The 16,067-nt window shown below is 48.9% G+C and overlaps 1 protein-coding gene across 12 annotated transcripts in view; it reads right to left on the minus strand.

Annotated features, from left to right (window-relative positions):
- Window positions 1–16,067, minus strand: part of ST3GAL3 (ST3 beta-galactoside alpha-2,3-sialyltransferase 3) — a 243,850-nt gene that overhangs the window by 6,365 nt on the left and 221,418 nt on the right. For 3 of the 12 annotated variants that reach the window (XM_017881891.1, XM_017881892.1, XM_017881893.1), the window contains 2 exons: window positions 2,035–2,181; window positions 1,658–1,804 (listed from right to left, as the gene is read on the minus strand). The exons of 2 other annotated variants lie outside the window; for them this stretch is intronic. In XM_017881891.1, coding sequence (XP_017737380.1) covers window positions 1,658–1,804; window positions 2,035–2,181 — 294 coding nt within the window. 7 more of the 12 variants (XM_017881896.1, XM_017881895.1, XM_017881897.1 and 4 more) reach the window with 7 other exon arrangements.

A 16,067-nucleotide genomic window follows, 5' to 3' on the forward strand; every position in this document is an offset into this window, starting at 1 on the left:
CCAGGCTGGTCTCAAACTCCTGACCTTAGGTGATCCACCCGCCTCGACCTCTCAAAGTGCTGGGATTACAGGCATGAGCCACCGTGCCTTGCCTCCTATTTTTCTTTCTTGAGACGGAGTCTCATTTTGTTGCCCAGGCTGAAGTGCAGTGGTGTGATCTCAGCTCACCGTAACCTCGGCCTCCTGGGTTCAAGCGATTCTTCTGCCTCAGCCTCCTGAGTTGATGGGATTACAGGCGCCCACCACCATGCCCGGCTAATTTTTGTATTTTTAGTAGAGACAGGGTTTCCCCATATTGGCCAGGCTTGTCTTGAACTCCTGACCTCAGGTGATCCACCCGCCTTGGCCTCCCAAAGTGCTGGGATTACCGGCGTGTGCCACCGCGCCCAGCCAGTTTTTCCTATTTTTAGTAGAGGTGGGGTTTCACCACGTTGCCCAGGCTGCTCTGAAAACTCCTGGGCTCAAGCAACACCCTTGTCTTGGCCTCCCAAAGCTCTGGGATGATAGGCATGAGCCACTGCGCCCAGCCATGATGAATTTTAAGGCGTAGATCAGAATCGATGATGCTGAGAAAGAGAATGTGCGTGAATGGTGAGTGAGATAAAAGGAACACTGGAAATTACTGACTCAGAAGCTCAAAGAGGAAGGAGTGGCCAACACAAAAGGTGTTTCTGAGGGATCAGAAAGATGATGTTGTGTCCGCCGGAATTGGCCACCTTGAGGTGGTAGCCTTGGTGGGAGCTGGGTCAGGTGTGAGGGGAGCCAGGCCGCGAGGGCTGAAGGGCCAGATGGGAGTGCAGTGCAGGGTCCTCTCTGTGGCTTCAGTTTCTTCACTGGAGGAGGGAGCAGCTTTTAGGGGCATGGAAGGCTCTGGAATAGTGGAGGGGATGATGGAGAAGGATAGGTAAGAAGACTGACAAGCAGGAATGAGGGCTGAGACCAGAGCCCCCAGACTTACAGAAATAGGAATCTGCACAGATGGGAGGTTCCCTCCAACAACCTCCCATCACCCAGATGTAGCAGCAGAGAAGCTGTTGAAGCACTGGCCCAAGATTTCCAGGTTTCAGGCTGGGATCAGTGGAAGGCTGGTGGTCAAGGCGGAAGTGTGGCAAGAGAGTTCAGATTTTTCACATAGGGTCTTGGCTAGGGAGGGAGAAATGCCAGAAGAGGCTGGCTGACAGGCTGGAGACCTGTAATGTACCCTATATACAGATGCTTGGGAAGCAATTCTGGGTATGAAGAGCTTCAGTGCTTAGCTGTGGGGAAGGGTGGAAGAGATATGGAGAAGTCCTGAGACCCAGAGGCAGTGTTTAGTTGTGGGTTTTTTCAGGGGCAGTGGCGTCCTCTGGGGGAAGGCAGGAACTGCAGTAGAGAGGATGGCTGAGCTGGTGCTAGACAAGTGTTCCTGGCTGGGGAATGCAGCGAGGGGGAGGGAGGTACAGGACCAGGGCAGGGAGAGTCCCCTGGAAGGAAAGTTCAGGGAGAAGGCCCTGGGTTCAGTGGGAGGCTGTGGAGAGGGCACATAGGATCCTTGGTGTCAGGACCTTCTGGGGAGTTCTGGGCAGCCAGACCAGCCACTGGCTCCTCCCTTTACTACTCATTTATGCACGTCCCCCTCATCCCCACCCAGGGATTGCCCCCACACCCAGCCCCGAACCTCTTTGATGGCTGCCATGCGAACGGTCTCATAGTAGTGCAGGGGTGCGTTGGGTGTGCTCATGTCATAGCCAAATCCTGCAACTGCCACCTCGTCACAGCCGTGTAGTGCCATGGTCACTGCCACACTGCCAAGGGTAGGGATGTTCTGGAAGATGGGGGCAGGGGGAGAGAAGGTGTGCAGAGTTCAGCTGGAGGGCTGGGACAGCTGAGACTTCAGCCAGGCTCCCTAGAGCTAGCCTCCACGCCCAAGGACTGAGCCCTCTTTCCCAGAAAGCTATTTTGCAGAAACACTGCCCCACCCACCACCCACCCTTCCTTCCAAGGCACTTCTGACCCAGCTCTCTTCCTCCCTCTCCCGGGGCCCAGATATCTCACCCCCCGGCCCATGAGGCCATTGTTGAAGGGCAGGCCAATGAGGGTGAAGGCGGCCTCCTGGATGAAATATGGGTTGAGGATTCGAATCTCAGGGGGCTCCTTGGGCACTCGAGTGGCCACAGATTTCCAGAAGCCATCCGATGCACTCTGTGGACACAGCAAAAGCGGGCCTGAACGAGGCACACAGCTAGGGATGAGCCTAGGGGAGTGGCAGGGACCCCCAAGTAGGGACAGTGAGGTGGAAGCACAAGGCGTTTAATGGGGAACCCGGGGCCTGTGGTGTAGGAAGCCCATCTGTGTTGGGGGAAATGGGGTGTGTGACAGGGACAAGGGGAATGATGGTGAAGAGAGTATGTGGTGGTGCTCCAGTGTGTAACAGAGGAGGATACGAAGGGGCTTGTGGGGCAGGCACAGGACGTGGGATGCTGTGGGTGTGCTGCTGTGGCCTGAGGGGGCTCCTGGGCCAATGAGAAGACCCAGCAGCGCAGCTGCCCTGACTCCCTATCTGCAGCAGCTGAGGGACTGGGAGGAGCCTGCCCTCTCTCCTGTCTGCCCTCCTGTGCTCCCACTTCCCTTGCTACTGTCTCTCCTGGCTCTCTCCATCGACTGTTCTAGAGTGGACCTGAAAAATGGAGACAGAGCGTGAGCAAGTAGAGCACAGCAGACCAACACTGCTGTTGACTAGAGTCGGGTGACTGGGCAACAAGCTCTCCAAGCCTGTTTCTTTAACCATAAAACAGGATCATTCTTACCTGAGGATCTCTGCACTGTACTAGAAAGGCATCACCTCTGAAATCCGACATCCCAGTGTCCATTCTGGGGCACAGCTTCCCCTCCTTCCAAGTCTCTCTCTTCCTCCCTCTCCATGACACAGAGGCCTTTAGCTCCCCAGCCCTGACTTACTGTTCAGTACGTCCACCCATCCTTGTCTGGACCCTGAAGTATAACTCTTGCGAACTGCTGCAGTCCTCTGCCCCTTGTCCTTCTAGTGCCCTAGTCTAGGGAAATCCCGAACTTGGGATCAACCCATACATCCTCTTTTTCTCCCTTCACAACTGGGCTCCTGAGCACCACTGGAGAAGTCACAAACCAACCCTGCAGGCTGGAGGCACTGCCAAACCACGGGCTCCAAACGAACTGTTATTTGCACAGAAAACCTAGAAGAATCAGTCGAGGGCAGTGGCTCACACGTGTAATCCCAGCGCGGGGGGATCACCTAAGGTCAGGAGTTCAAGACCAGCCTGGCCAACATGGCAAAAGCCCATCTCTACTAAAAATACAAAAAATTAGCCAGGCGCGGTGTCAGGTGCCTGTAATCTCAGCTACTTGGGAGGCTGAGGCAGGAGAATTGCTTGAACCTGGGAGGCGGAAGTTGCAGTGAGCCGACATTATACCACTGCACTCTAGCCTGGATGACAGAGCGAGACTCTGTCCAAACAAACAAACAAACAACAACAACAACAAAAAAAAAAAAAAAAAAAAAAAAAGAAGGAAAGAGAGAAAGAAAGCCTAGAAGAATCAACTAAACTTAGAATGGATAAAATAATTTACTGCAGCAATAGGAAACAGTCATCAGATATAACAAAAAGATCTTATTTGCAATCGTAACACAAAAGTCAACTATTGAGCAATAAACGTAAGAAATATGTGAACTATAGGAGGAAAACTATAATCCTTTACTGATATAAAAAGATGACTTAAAAAATGGGAAAGACAAAATCATATTCCTGGATGGGAAGACTCCAATGCCAGCTCCTCCCAGATTAATGTACAGGTTTAACATAATTCTAAGAAAAAAATCTCAGTAGGATGTTTTGAGATTTATCAAATGGAATCTAAAAACCCATCCAAAAGATTTATCAGGTAAACATAACACCCTCAAATTAAAAATTAGGTATTACAGTATATTATGGGTTTGCACTTATTACAATGATAGATATATATGATTCAAAACCAGGAACAGTGAAACAGGATCGCCTAGAGGCAGGTCAACATAGGTATAGGTTATAGAAACAAATGAGATTGGAAAATTTTCCATTTCGGAAGGTCTATTTACTTTCTCTCCTCACACCATACACAAAATAAGTAAATGTTTAAAAAGCAAAAAAAGGGAAATTTCGGCTGGGCGTGGTGGCTCATGCCTGTAATCCTAGCCCTTGGGAGGCTGAGGCAGGCGGATTGCTTGAGCCCAGGAGTTAAAGAACAGCTTGGGCAACATGGAGAAACCCATCTCTATAGAAAATACAAAAATGAGCAGAGCATGGTGGCGTGTGCCTGTAGTCCCACACCATCAGAGGCTGAGGTGGGAGGACACTGGAGCCCTGGAGGCGGCAGCGGCAGGGAATCATCATCGCACCACTGCACACTCCAGCCTGGGTGACAGAGTGAGACCCTGTCTAAAAAAAAAAAGAGAAAGAAAAAAATTTGGATGTATATTTTATCACTGAATTATCTATACATTAATGCAATGGAAGAAATAAAGAAAAAGACATATTTTGACTTTATAAACATTTTTAAGTGCTTTGGCACATCAAAAATATATGCAAAATAAGGTTGGGTGCAGTGGCTCAAGCCTGTCATTCCAGCACTTTGGGAGGCCGGGCGCAGATCACTTGAGGTCAGGCGTTCGAGACTAGCCTGGCCAACACCATGAAACCCTGTCTCTACCAAAAAACACAAAAATTAGCTAGGTGTGGTGGTGGGCGCCTGTAGTCTCAGCTACTTGGGGAGGCTGAGGTGGGAGGATCGCTTGAACCTGGGGACGGAGGTTGCAGTGGGCTGAGATGGCACCACTGTACTCCAGTGTGAATGACAGAGTGAGACTCTGTTTCAAAAAAAAAAAAAAAAAAGCAAGATAGTATAGAGAGGGAAGCAAAAAAGTGGTAAAAATTTTGTCACAAATAGTAAGAAATGTGTATTTTAAAACCTCATGAAGAATCAACGAGGCCCCATAAAAATGGGTGAAGCACATAAACAAAAGGTTAATATAGCATGGAAAATTTTAACTCACTAATGACAAAGAAATGCACATTAAAATAACAAGTTATTATTTTTTTAACCACTAAAATCTGTGTATGTGTATATTTGTGTATCTGTATCTTGGTGCTGGTGGTAGTCTGCTGAGGGAGAATTCTCCTGGACTGTTACAGGAATAAATCTGGCACAGCCTTTCTAAAACACAATCTGTGTGTTAAAGGCCTCAAAGCTGTCTGTATCTTATGACCTCAAAATTTTCCTTCTAAAATAATCAAAATGAAGACCTTTGTAAAAAGCTCTTTATTACAGTATTACTTACAAAAGTGAAAAAACAGAAAAAAATCCAAAAGTTTACAACAGAGGTTTCATTAAATGATACATTTATGTAAAAGAATGTCATAGTTATCAAAATGGTATCTTCTAAGAATTTTGGGCCAGGTGCGGTGGCTGGCTCATGCCTGTAATCCCAGCACTTTGGCAGGATGAAGTGGGAGGATTACTTGAGCCCAGGAATTCAATACCAACCTGGGCAATACAGTGAGACAGTGTCTTTACAAGAAATAGAATAATTAGCTGGGCATGCGGCTGTGGTCCCAGCCACCTGGGAGGCTGAGGTGGGAGGATCGCTTGAGTTCAGGAATTCTAGGCTGCAGCGAGCCGTGATTGAGCCACTGCACTCTAGCCTGGGCGAAAGAGAAAGGCCCTGTCTCAAAAAAAAAAAAAAGGAATTTTGTCTTATGGATGTACCATAATGTATGTAACCAACACTGTTGTTGGATGTCTAAATTGTTTCTAGTTTCCCCAGACCTCTTCCTTCTCCTTGTTCCCTATCCTCTACTGTCCCTCCAGTCTTCCAAACCAGCAACCTGGGAATTGACTTGAGATTCTCCTACACCTTTCCAGTCCATCCTTTCTTGTGCTGCTGGTCATCAAGTTCTTTTGAGTCTATCTACTTAGAACCCTACATATCCATCCCTTGATCCCAAACCCACTGCCACCACTTCCAGGGCAGGTCTTATCATCTTTCATCTGGACTATCCTAATGACTGGCCATTTACATTGTCTATCTTTTTGACCGCTAAACACCCCAAAGCCCAGTAGAGCAACTGAAACATAAAACTGAAACCTAAATGGTACACAACACATAACTGTAAAATTCTATTCACTTATTCAATGAGCATTAATGAGTGCCTGCGATGGGCTGCCTTTGCCTCCCAAACCACACTTTTCTGCCTCCCAAACCACTCTTTTCTTTCTTCCTTTCCTTCCTTTCTCCTTCCTTTCTTCCTTCCTTCCTTCCTTCCTTCCTCCCTCCCTCCCTCCCTCTTTCTCTCTCTCTCTCTTTTTCTTTCTTTCTTTTTTCTTTTCTTTTTTTTTTTTTTGAGACGGAGTCTCACTCTGTCGCCCGGGCTGGAGTGCAGTGGCCGGATCTCAGCTCACTGCAAGCTCCGCCTCCCGGGTTTACGCCATTCTCCTGCCTCAGCCTCCCATAGCTGGGACTACAGGCGCCCGCCACCTCGCCTGGTTAGTTTTTTGTATTTTTTAGTAGAGACGAGGTTTCACAGTGTTAGCCAGGATGGTCTCGATCTCCTGACCTCGTGATCCACCCGTCTCGGCCTCCCAAAGTGCTGGGATTACAGGCTGCCTATAATCCCAGCTACTCGGGAGGCTGAGGCAGGAGAATTGCTTGAACCCGGGAGATGGAGGTTGCAGTGAGCCGAGATCATGCCACTGCACTCCAGCCTGGGCAGCAGAGCGAGACTAGGTCAAAGAAAGAAAGAAAGAAAGAAAAAGAGGCCGGGCGTTACAGGCTTGAGCCACCGCGCCCGGCCTCTTTTTCTTTCTTTCTTTCTTTCTTTGACCTAGTCTCGCTCTGCTGCCCAGGCTGGAGTGCAGTGGCATGATCTCGGCTCACTGCAACCTTCATCTCCTGGGTTCAAGCAATTCTCCTGCCTCAGCCTCCTGAGTAGCTGGGATTACAGGTGAATGCTACCATGCCCAGCTAATTTTTGTATTTTTAGTAGAGATGGGGTTTCACCATGTTGGCCAGGCTGGTCTTGAACTCCTGACCTCAGGTGATCTGCCCACCTCGGCCTCCCAAAGTGTTGGGATTACAGGCGTGAGCCACTGCGCCTGGCCTCTCAAACCACTTCCTCTCTGCCAGAATGATTTTCCATGTACAAATCAGATCACATCACCACTGCCTACAGAAGAGCTGAGCCTTTAGCCAGTAACCCATCTGTCTCTTGTTTCAGTCTCTGTCCATCTGAAGTCCCCACTTGCTAATTCATGCCCTACACTTTTGCTGGTGCTGCTCCTTGTCTCTAATGTCCTTCCCACCTCTATCCACATGACCCATCCATTTTCTAAGACTCAGCAGCTGCTTCTCCTTTATGTCTTTCCTGACCCCCTCCACCCCAAGGCAGAATTGACATCTAACCTTCAAAAGGTGGTAAAATATGGAGTTCAGATCCTTGGTCCTAGGATTTAACTTCAGCTCTGCTCACTCACCATGTGCAGATCCTGAGCAAGGAATGTACCATTTCCTTATGGACAAACGAGGGACACCATGACTATTTAGCTTACAAACTATTGCAAGAATTAAATGAGCCAATCCAGGCTGAGTGCACACTAGCCCCACAGGGCAGGGGCTCACATCTGATTCACCTCTGTAGCCCAGTGCCTGGTCCAGCATAGGCAACAAAGAGGCATCAGTGATGGTTACTAAAGGAGATCTGATCTCCACCCAGGGCCCCCAGTGACCAGCAGCTCTTCAGCCTCTTCTGCTGCTGCTCCTTTGGTGGACTGTCTCTGTTCCAGCCACTCCCTCCTCATGGCTCCCACCTCTGTGGCAACATCTCTTTCTCTGGCAAACTGTCTTCCAAAGGTCAGTTCAAAAGATGGGCCCTTGTGGCAAACTTCGGTTTCAGCCCGTCAGGCTGAACAAGCCGACCCCTTTTCCCTGCTCCTGTCTCCAGAAGTGGGGTGTGTGTAAGGGAGGGAAAGGGAGGGATGCTGGGAGACAGTAGGAAAGGGAAGGGTGGAGAAATAGTCAAGACCTTAGGCATAGCTGAGGGGAAGCCCCTCTTGGGTGGGCCAGATGTGGACTGACAGGAACGGCAGGTGCCAGCCTGTGCCAAGCACAGCACAGCCCCTGTCCCTTCTCCAGGCCCAGCAGGCCCCAACAGCTTCCCACCTGGGGTTCCTGCCCGTGCCTGCCCCGCACACACCTGAAGAGGAGGGAGAAAGCACAGGGTCTGCTCGGGAGGAGCAGGGGGAACCAGGACTGGGCACAGCTGGGGGCGGGTGTGAGGCGGCTCCAGGCTGGCTTCACAAGGGTTACTTTATTATCTCTTTAACTTTCACCCACTTCACAGGTACAGGCCCCAAGATGAAACACGTTCAAGGTCAAGCAGCCTGCAGGTGGCTGCAAGTGGATTGAAACCCGAGTGTCCTGACTCCAAAACGGCATTCTTTCCGCCATACCATTTATATCATCGCTGCAGCTCCCACCTCTGCAAGTCTGAGGGGTTAGGGCTCAAAGATAAAGGAGACCTCCCCTCTCTCCTCTAAGAGCACTAAGGGAGCTCTCAGGAGTCTCTCTGGTGCCCAGGTCCCATCTTTCAGAGGGTACCGAGGCCCAGAGAGGTGAGGGGACTTGTTAGGGTACACACACAGCTGGCGAGAATCTGCGCTGCGTTTGACTTCACAGCCTGGTTTTCTGCACATGAGATGCCCTCTCTGAAACAATCCCTCTTGGTCTGTTCCATATGCTGTAAGTCCTGGATTTAAACCACTATCTCAAACGGTAGTAAATTTGATTAACTCAGTCCCCTTGGCGATCTGATGGGGAGGGGAAAGCTGCCACCTCTCTTCTCATCTTTACTCTTTCCTGGGAGGAGAAATGCCGGATGTGACTGCTTAGATTTGAGGATACTGAGTGTGTCACGATTACTGGTTTGAGATGAAAATTCTCTCCCACATAGGCAGCCCTTCCTGACTTGCTGCCTCTGTGTGGCAGGGAGTGAGCTGGGCAGGCCTCCTCCTTGGAGCAGGCCACCTCTGCCTCTGCCCTTCGTGGCTCACTGCGCTGAGGTCTTACTGCCCTAGGTTCTTACTCCGCCAGCAGCAGCTGAGAGTCATATTGGGACCCTGGGGGAAGGGGCCCTGTTTTAGGTCACAAATCCCAGGGAGCTCTGCACTGGAGAACTGGGAGCCCAACACAGCGCCAGTCCAGTGCTCCTTTTATTCTTTCTCATCTGCCACTGTCCTGGTGTAGTTTCCTCAGAGATTTCTGGGAAAGGAGAAACAGTAAGACTAAGACATGGTTTGGGCATTTCCGGTTTCCCCAGCCACAAAAACATCAAGTACCAACAAAACTTCAGCCTGTTTCCTAAAAAAAAAGCTGTAACTCCTCTTCTCAGAAACACGTACACAGGCACATACACAGAACGTCTGTGTACCACTGCAGAGGCTTTGGAGTGTGAAAAACAGAGGCTCAATTCCAGCTCCACATCTCTGTGACCCGGGGCACATTGTGTCCTCTCTTTACACCTCAAGTTCCTTATGCATACAACAGGGCTGATAAGACCTACTTCCCAGATAGCTGTAAGGATTAGAGATGCTGTGCATTTTACAGCATCTGGCACAGGGTCTGGTATATAGCAAGCTCAATAAATCTTACTTATTATGATTATAGTGAGTGTCACACCAGGAGAGTGAAGCGGAGGGTGTGGTCAGCAACGTCAGCCACCGGAGAGGCCAGGACACATCCACACCTGCACACGTGCATGCGTTTGAATGGGAGAGCCAGCCTTCCCCCTGGCTCCCCACGGGGAGGTCTGCCTGCTGCTGGAGACACTGCCAGGCCTGCTGCCAGCACACAGTCCTATTCCACAAGGCCTGTGCCTGCAAGTGTCCACATCTGGCCCAAGGCCTCTCACATCTCATTTCCCTAATCCACAGGACACAACAGAGGCCTATAAGGCCAGCCAGTGCTGCTGGTCTGGCATGGTCCAGCTTCTCCTCAAGGCCAGCTGTGGGCTGCATTCCTTGTTGAATCCCTCCTCCTTCAGGAATGCCCCTGCCTCAGTCAAGTCTGGACCCAGCTCTTCTGTGTGGAGCTGCCAGACTCCTGCTGATGCAACCTGTTCCGTTCTTGTCAGAACATCCAGGAGCAATGGGGAAAACATCTGGGAAGGAAGCACTTTCCCCACCAGGCTCCTGAGAGAATGTTTCCTGGTGTGCTCACAGGTCTGGGAGTAGAGATTAACCGTGGTAGGCTTTCACAGCAAGAGTAGGCAGATATGTCCACGCCTATGCTCCCTGCTGCTACTGCCTTAGGGTGGGCCACCAACTCTCCTGGGGTCACTCTAACAGCCATCAGCTCTGACTCCCTCTTGCTTTCCCTTCAGTTCATTCACATCCCTGCACAAATCTGATCTTGACACTCTTGGGCTTAAAATCTTCAGTGGCTTTCCACTGCCCACTGCAACAGCTTGCGTTGACAATTAGAGTGCAGGTCTTAGACTGTGAACCCTCACACCCCCAACTACTCTAACTCTGTGTCCCGAAGCAAGTTCTTTACCCTTCAAAGTCTCATTACCCTCTCCCATGCAGTAATACCAGCTTCCTTTATAGTGTTTTTGTGTTATGACGGTTTAAAGTCATGCATATAATATGTTTGGCACAAAGTCAGCTCTTGTTAGCTTCTGCTATTATTGGTCCTCAGGATAAAGTCCAGGCTCCTTGTTGAGACTTTGGCTTTTAAGACCCTTCACCATCTGTCCCCTGCTCACCTAGCGTCATCTCCAGCCACTGCCACCATATCCATGTAGGTCCACTCCTAACATTGTTGGGCCAAGGACAAAACTACAAATGGGTGTATTATACACATATCACATGTCTAAAATTTAATTTTAAATATCTCACAGTTATGAGGCAAGTTATCAAGATGTTAAATATATTCTAGCACCCTGCAAGGCTGAGGTGGGCAGATCACTTGAACTGAGGAGTTGGAGACCAGCCTGGGCAACATGGTGAAACTCTGTCTCCGCAAAAAAATACAAAAATTAGCCAGTCATGGTGGCACACACCTGTAGTCCCCAGCTACTTGGGAGGCTGAGGTGGGAGGATGGCAGGGGCCCAGAAGGCGGAGGCTGCAGTGAGCCAAGATCGCACCACTGCGCTCCAGCCTGGGTGATATAGCCAGACCTTGTTTAAAAAAGAAAAAAATATATATCTATATCTATATCTATATATCTATATATCTATATGTGTGTGTGTGTGTGTGTGTATATATATATATATATATCCTTCCTTGAAAAATGTCCGAGGACAGGTTTGAGTTTAGAATCCTGATCCTGGGAATCTGTTGTGTGGGACCATGGTGGTCCAGCCCAACTCCCACCCGTGGTCCCATCCCATACCATAAGAAGTCTTGTGCAAAACCCCTCTCTAAAAAAAAAAAAAAAAGAAATATTAGTCAGGTGTAGTGGTGAGGACCTATAGCCCCAGCTACTAGGAAGACTGAGGTGGGAGGATTACCAGAGCCCAGGGAGGTCAAGGCTGCAGTAAGCCGAGATCGTGCGACTCCAGCCTGGGCAACAGAGTAAGACCCTGTCTCAAAAAAAAAAAAAAAAAAAAAGAAGTCTGTGCATGTGTGTAGACTCCTCCTCACTCCACACATCCAAGCTCTGCTCACAGCCTCTGCAGATACCCTCCTTGGGCTTAGGGTATGCAAAGAGAGTTAATATTCTGCCCTCAAGAAGATGGAAGTGGACTTGGACTTGGCACTGTTAGGGCAAGAAATTCTGAGGTCTCCATTACCTGATAGTGGTCTCTCAAGGCAGATGGGCCTGGGGTGGGCACATTCCTCTTGGCTCTGCATATTCTTCTTTACTCCATGGCAAAGGCTGTGGTCAGAGGAGGGCCACAGTGGGGCCTAGGGCAGATGCCTCTCTCAGGTCAAGGGCAGTATCATGCCCATGCCACACTCGTTATACTGAATTATTTTTAATTCACTAAATACACCATGCTCTTTGCCAACGTTGTTCTCTATGCCCAAAATATGCATGTTCATCGGTATCCTGAAGGCCAAGAAACAAGGTGGCAGGACCCTCCTGATCAGGTGGCATCTGTACCCTTGGGCCCAGGCCCTGTTGCTCTCGCCGACACGCTCACTCCTCATCCTGTGGTTGGGGTTCTGCCCAGCGGGCAGGCAATATTTCTTGTGCTCATTCTCACTTCTCAGAAGGTGAATGTCATTGCAGATGAGCACAGTGTGTCACTGGTGTCCTGTGCATTGTCCTACTAGTTCTTACAGCAGAATAACAGGTAGCTATGCAGGGAGGCTTTTACGATTTCCATTTTATAGAAGAGGAAAATGAAACTCAAAGATGTGGCAGAAGAAGAGATTTGTTTTCAGTTCCTAACACTGAGGCCAGTGCTTTACCTGCTGATCCTACCTGCACTGAAGGTTTGGGGATAGCAGCTGTGTTGGCTGGTCCAGGTGCCCACACCCTCGGCAGGACTGCTGTGCTACTGCTTTATACTCCATCATGTAGTGAGACCATAACTCACATTAAAAAAAAAATCCTTAGGTAATATTTGGGTTTGGCTATTATAAATAACACTACAAAATATAAAGTAACACTACAATAAAAATCTTTGTGCACTGACTTTTCTTTCCTCTGGGTGATTGCTCTCAGTACCAAGTTCCATTTCCTTTCCAAAAAGCTGGTCCCTGTTTGTACTCTGACCAGTAGCCTTTGATACACCTGTCATTGCACTCATGCAGCATCATGTAGGATAATCTAACACATTATTTGAAAACATGGTAGGTGATAAATGGCAGCCTGTTTCCTTTACATGAATTTCTCTGACTACCAGGAAGGTTAAACATATTTCTGTTGTTTACTAGTTATCTTTCTTTCTGTGTGATCTGTTCAGTTTCCTGTCCATTATCTGCTGGGATTCTAATGGCTTTCTTGTTAACTCTCATAATAACCCTTTGCCTGCCATATGTTCTAAATATGTTTTTTCAAAGTTGTGCGGCAGTCTTTTTGTGTTAACTTGAAATTCTAATATGTTATCAAATTTGATTTCTTCTAGCACTTCTGTGTCTTGAAAGTTCTTTCCTTCCAGGGATTTGATTTCTATCCTTACTTTAAACTTCCCTTTGGTTATATTTTTATGTTTCACTTTTTAGTCCATTTGGAATTTTGATGTATGCTACGAGGAGAGGGTCAGAAAACTTTTGAAAGCTATATTTGGAAAAAAAGCGATGAACAAAAAGAAGAGCCAGCTTGGGGCGGTCCGTGTGATGCCAACAGGCAACTGAAAGGCAGAGTGCCAGGGACTGTTCAGTTCTTATTTCTTTATCAAGGAGAATGATCTCGGAACTGCATAAAGAAGATCAAATATGGCTAAGAGGAAAGAGATGCCCTGGAGAGGCAAGAAGAGAGCAAAAGGATGCGAGGGTCTGAACCTAAAAGAAAGACCTTTCAGGGCAATGAAAGGAGGCAGCCTCGCTGAGAGGAAAGAGCCTGACTGAGAGGCAGAGTTTGGAGTTAGAATCCTGACTCTCCTCGAAGGTACTGCTGCACTCTGGGCCTCAGTTTCCACATGTGCTTATTCTCTTATGTATACCAACTATGCCTCAAACACGCTGGAGGTGATGGCCTTACAGAGATCAACAGGACAGCTGCTGCCCTCCTGGCGCTTATAAGAGGGGCATCTCATACATCCATGGGCAGGCGAACGGGTAGAACACGGAGGCATGAAACAGGCCAGAGTGGAGAGGACATGCTGGGTGCTAAAGAGTGGCAAGGGTCGGGCGCAGTGGTTCACAGCTGTAATCCCAGCACTTTGGGACGCTGAGGCAGGCAGATCACCTGAGGTCAGGAGTTTGAGAGCAACCTGGCCAACATGACGAAACCCCATCTCTACTAAAAATACAAAAATTAGCCAGGTGTGGTGGTGGGCACCTGTAGTCTCAGCTACTTGGGAGGCAGAGGCAGGAGAATGGCTTGAACCTGGAGGGGGTGGCAGAGGTTTCAGAGAGCCGAGATCACGCCACTGCACTCCTGCCTGGGTGACAGAGTGAGACTCCATTTCAAAAAAAAAAAAAAAAAAAAGAGTGGCAAGGAGAAGGGAAGGCTTGGAAGGGGCCAGATCATGGAGTTCTGTGCTGTGAAGTTGAAACTGAGTTGAGGTTGAGTCTGCTGGATTTAGAATCAGAAGGTCACTGCCAGGTGAGAGTGGTTTTGGAAGGCAGGATGGAGAGGTGGAGAAACAGACAGCAAACAGCCAGACCCTGGGACAGGCGATGACTTTTCCCAGAAACTTGAAAGAGAAGGGAGGTGAATATAAGCTAAAGAGAGGCCTTTTATTTTTAAGGTGAAAGAGACCCAAATACATTCATAGATGTGAGAGGAGGACCCGGCAAAGAGATGAGAAAGGAGACATAGGAAAGAAGACAGTCCTGAGAAGGTGAAGGGAGATGGCATCCAGGACAGGAGAGAACTGACCATGAAAGGCAGAGGCACAGGAGGGATGGTAGAGGAGGAAGCAGGGATGAACGGGGATGCAGGTATGTTTGTAGATGGGAAGCAGGAAGCTGAGAGTTTTTGGCTGGTGACAACCTTTATTTTCCCTGTGCAGCTGGACACGCAATTTCTTTGGGATAGGATGGAGGTACAGCGGAATTGAAGATGATGAGGGTAAAGATCTGAGATGATCAAGGAACAGGGACAGGACACAGGAATGGGAAGAAGCACTGAGATGTTACTAAGGTAACACCATGTGTTACTACCTTGGCTGGAGCTTCTCTCCCTTGGGTGACATTCAGTCCCTGGTACTGGACTGGCTGGATGTGAAGGAAAGCACTGGGAAAGGGAGCTGTTGAGTGAGTGAGACTGTGCTTGAAGAATGGGACTCCATGTGATGTTGGTGATTGCTTTGGATTTGCTGAATCAATGAATAAATGGGAGGTGTTATAGCGCAATGGTTAAAGTGAGACACCTTCGGTCCAAAATGCGGCCCTACCGCTGACTACTACTCATAGTACCTGCCTTGTAAGGTTGTGCAAATAGCCGGCTGAGATGATGCATATAAACCACATCGTCCAGGGCCTGGTATAGAGAAGAGTTCAGTAAATGGTAGTTCTTACCATTCTCACAGACCACGGCAGATAGGAGCTGACTGATGGAGGATTCTAACCAGGAAGGTATGTGGTCAGATTTATTTCTTAGGAAGATCCCTAAGGCAGTGAGATCTGAGTTTGAATTAGGCTTTACCACTTAACTAGTTGTGTGACCTTACACAAGTAACACATCCTCTCTGTACCCTAGTTTCTTAATCTCTAGCATGGGGATAATAACAGTACCTAGCCATAGGGTCATTATGAGAACTGAATGAATTCAAGGAAAGCTGATAAACTGAAGAGCTTAATAAGTGACAGCTATGATGATAATGATAGTGATGACAGAAGGAAGAGGAGAACAAAGGGAAGGAAAAGAAGCAGGGAGAGGAACAGGAGGAGGAGCAAGAGTGGTGGGAAGAGGAGCAGGAGGAGGAGGAAGAGTGGTTGGAAGAGGAACAGGAGGAGAAGGGGTAAGAGTGGCAGGAAGAGGAACAGGAGGAGGAGAAGAGTGGCTGGAACAGGAACAAGAGGAGGAGGAAGAGTGGTGGGAAGAGGAAGAGGAGGAGGAGGAGGAAGAGTGGCAGGAAGAGGAGCAGGAGGAGGAGGAAGAGTGGTGGGAAGAGGAGCAGGAGGAGGGGGAGGAAAAGTGGCAGGAAGAGGAGCAGGAGGAGAAGGAAGAGTGGTAGGAAGAGGAACAGGAGGAGGGGGAGGAAAAGTGGCAGGAAGAGGAGCAGGAGGAGGCGGGGAAAGAGTGGCGGGAAGAGGAAGAGGAGGAGGGGGAGGAAAAGTGGTGCAAAGAGGTGCAGGAGGAGGAGGGGGAGGAAGAGTGGCAGGAAGGGGAACAGGAAGAGGGGGAGGAAGAGTGGCAGGAAGGGGAAGAGGAGGAAGTGGAGGAAGAGTGGTGGGAAGAGGG

This window comes from Rhinopithecus bieti, unplaced genomic scaffold, assembly GCF_001698545.2.
Source record: "Rhinopithecus bieti isolate Rb0 unplaced genomic scaffold, ASM169854v2 scaffold_12155, whole genome shotgun sequence".
NCBI lineage: Eukaryota > Metazoa > Chordata > Mammalia > Primates > Cercopithecidae > Rhinopithecus > Rhinopithecus bieti.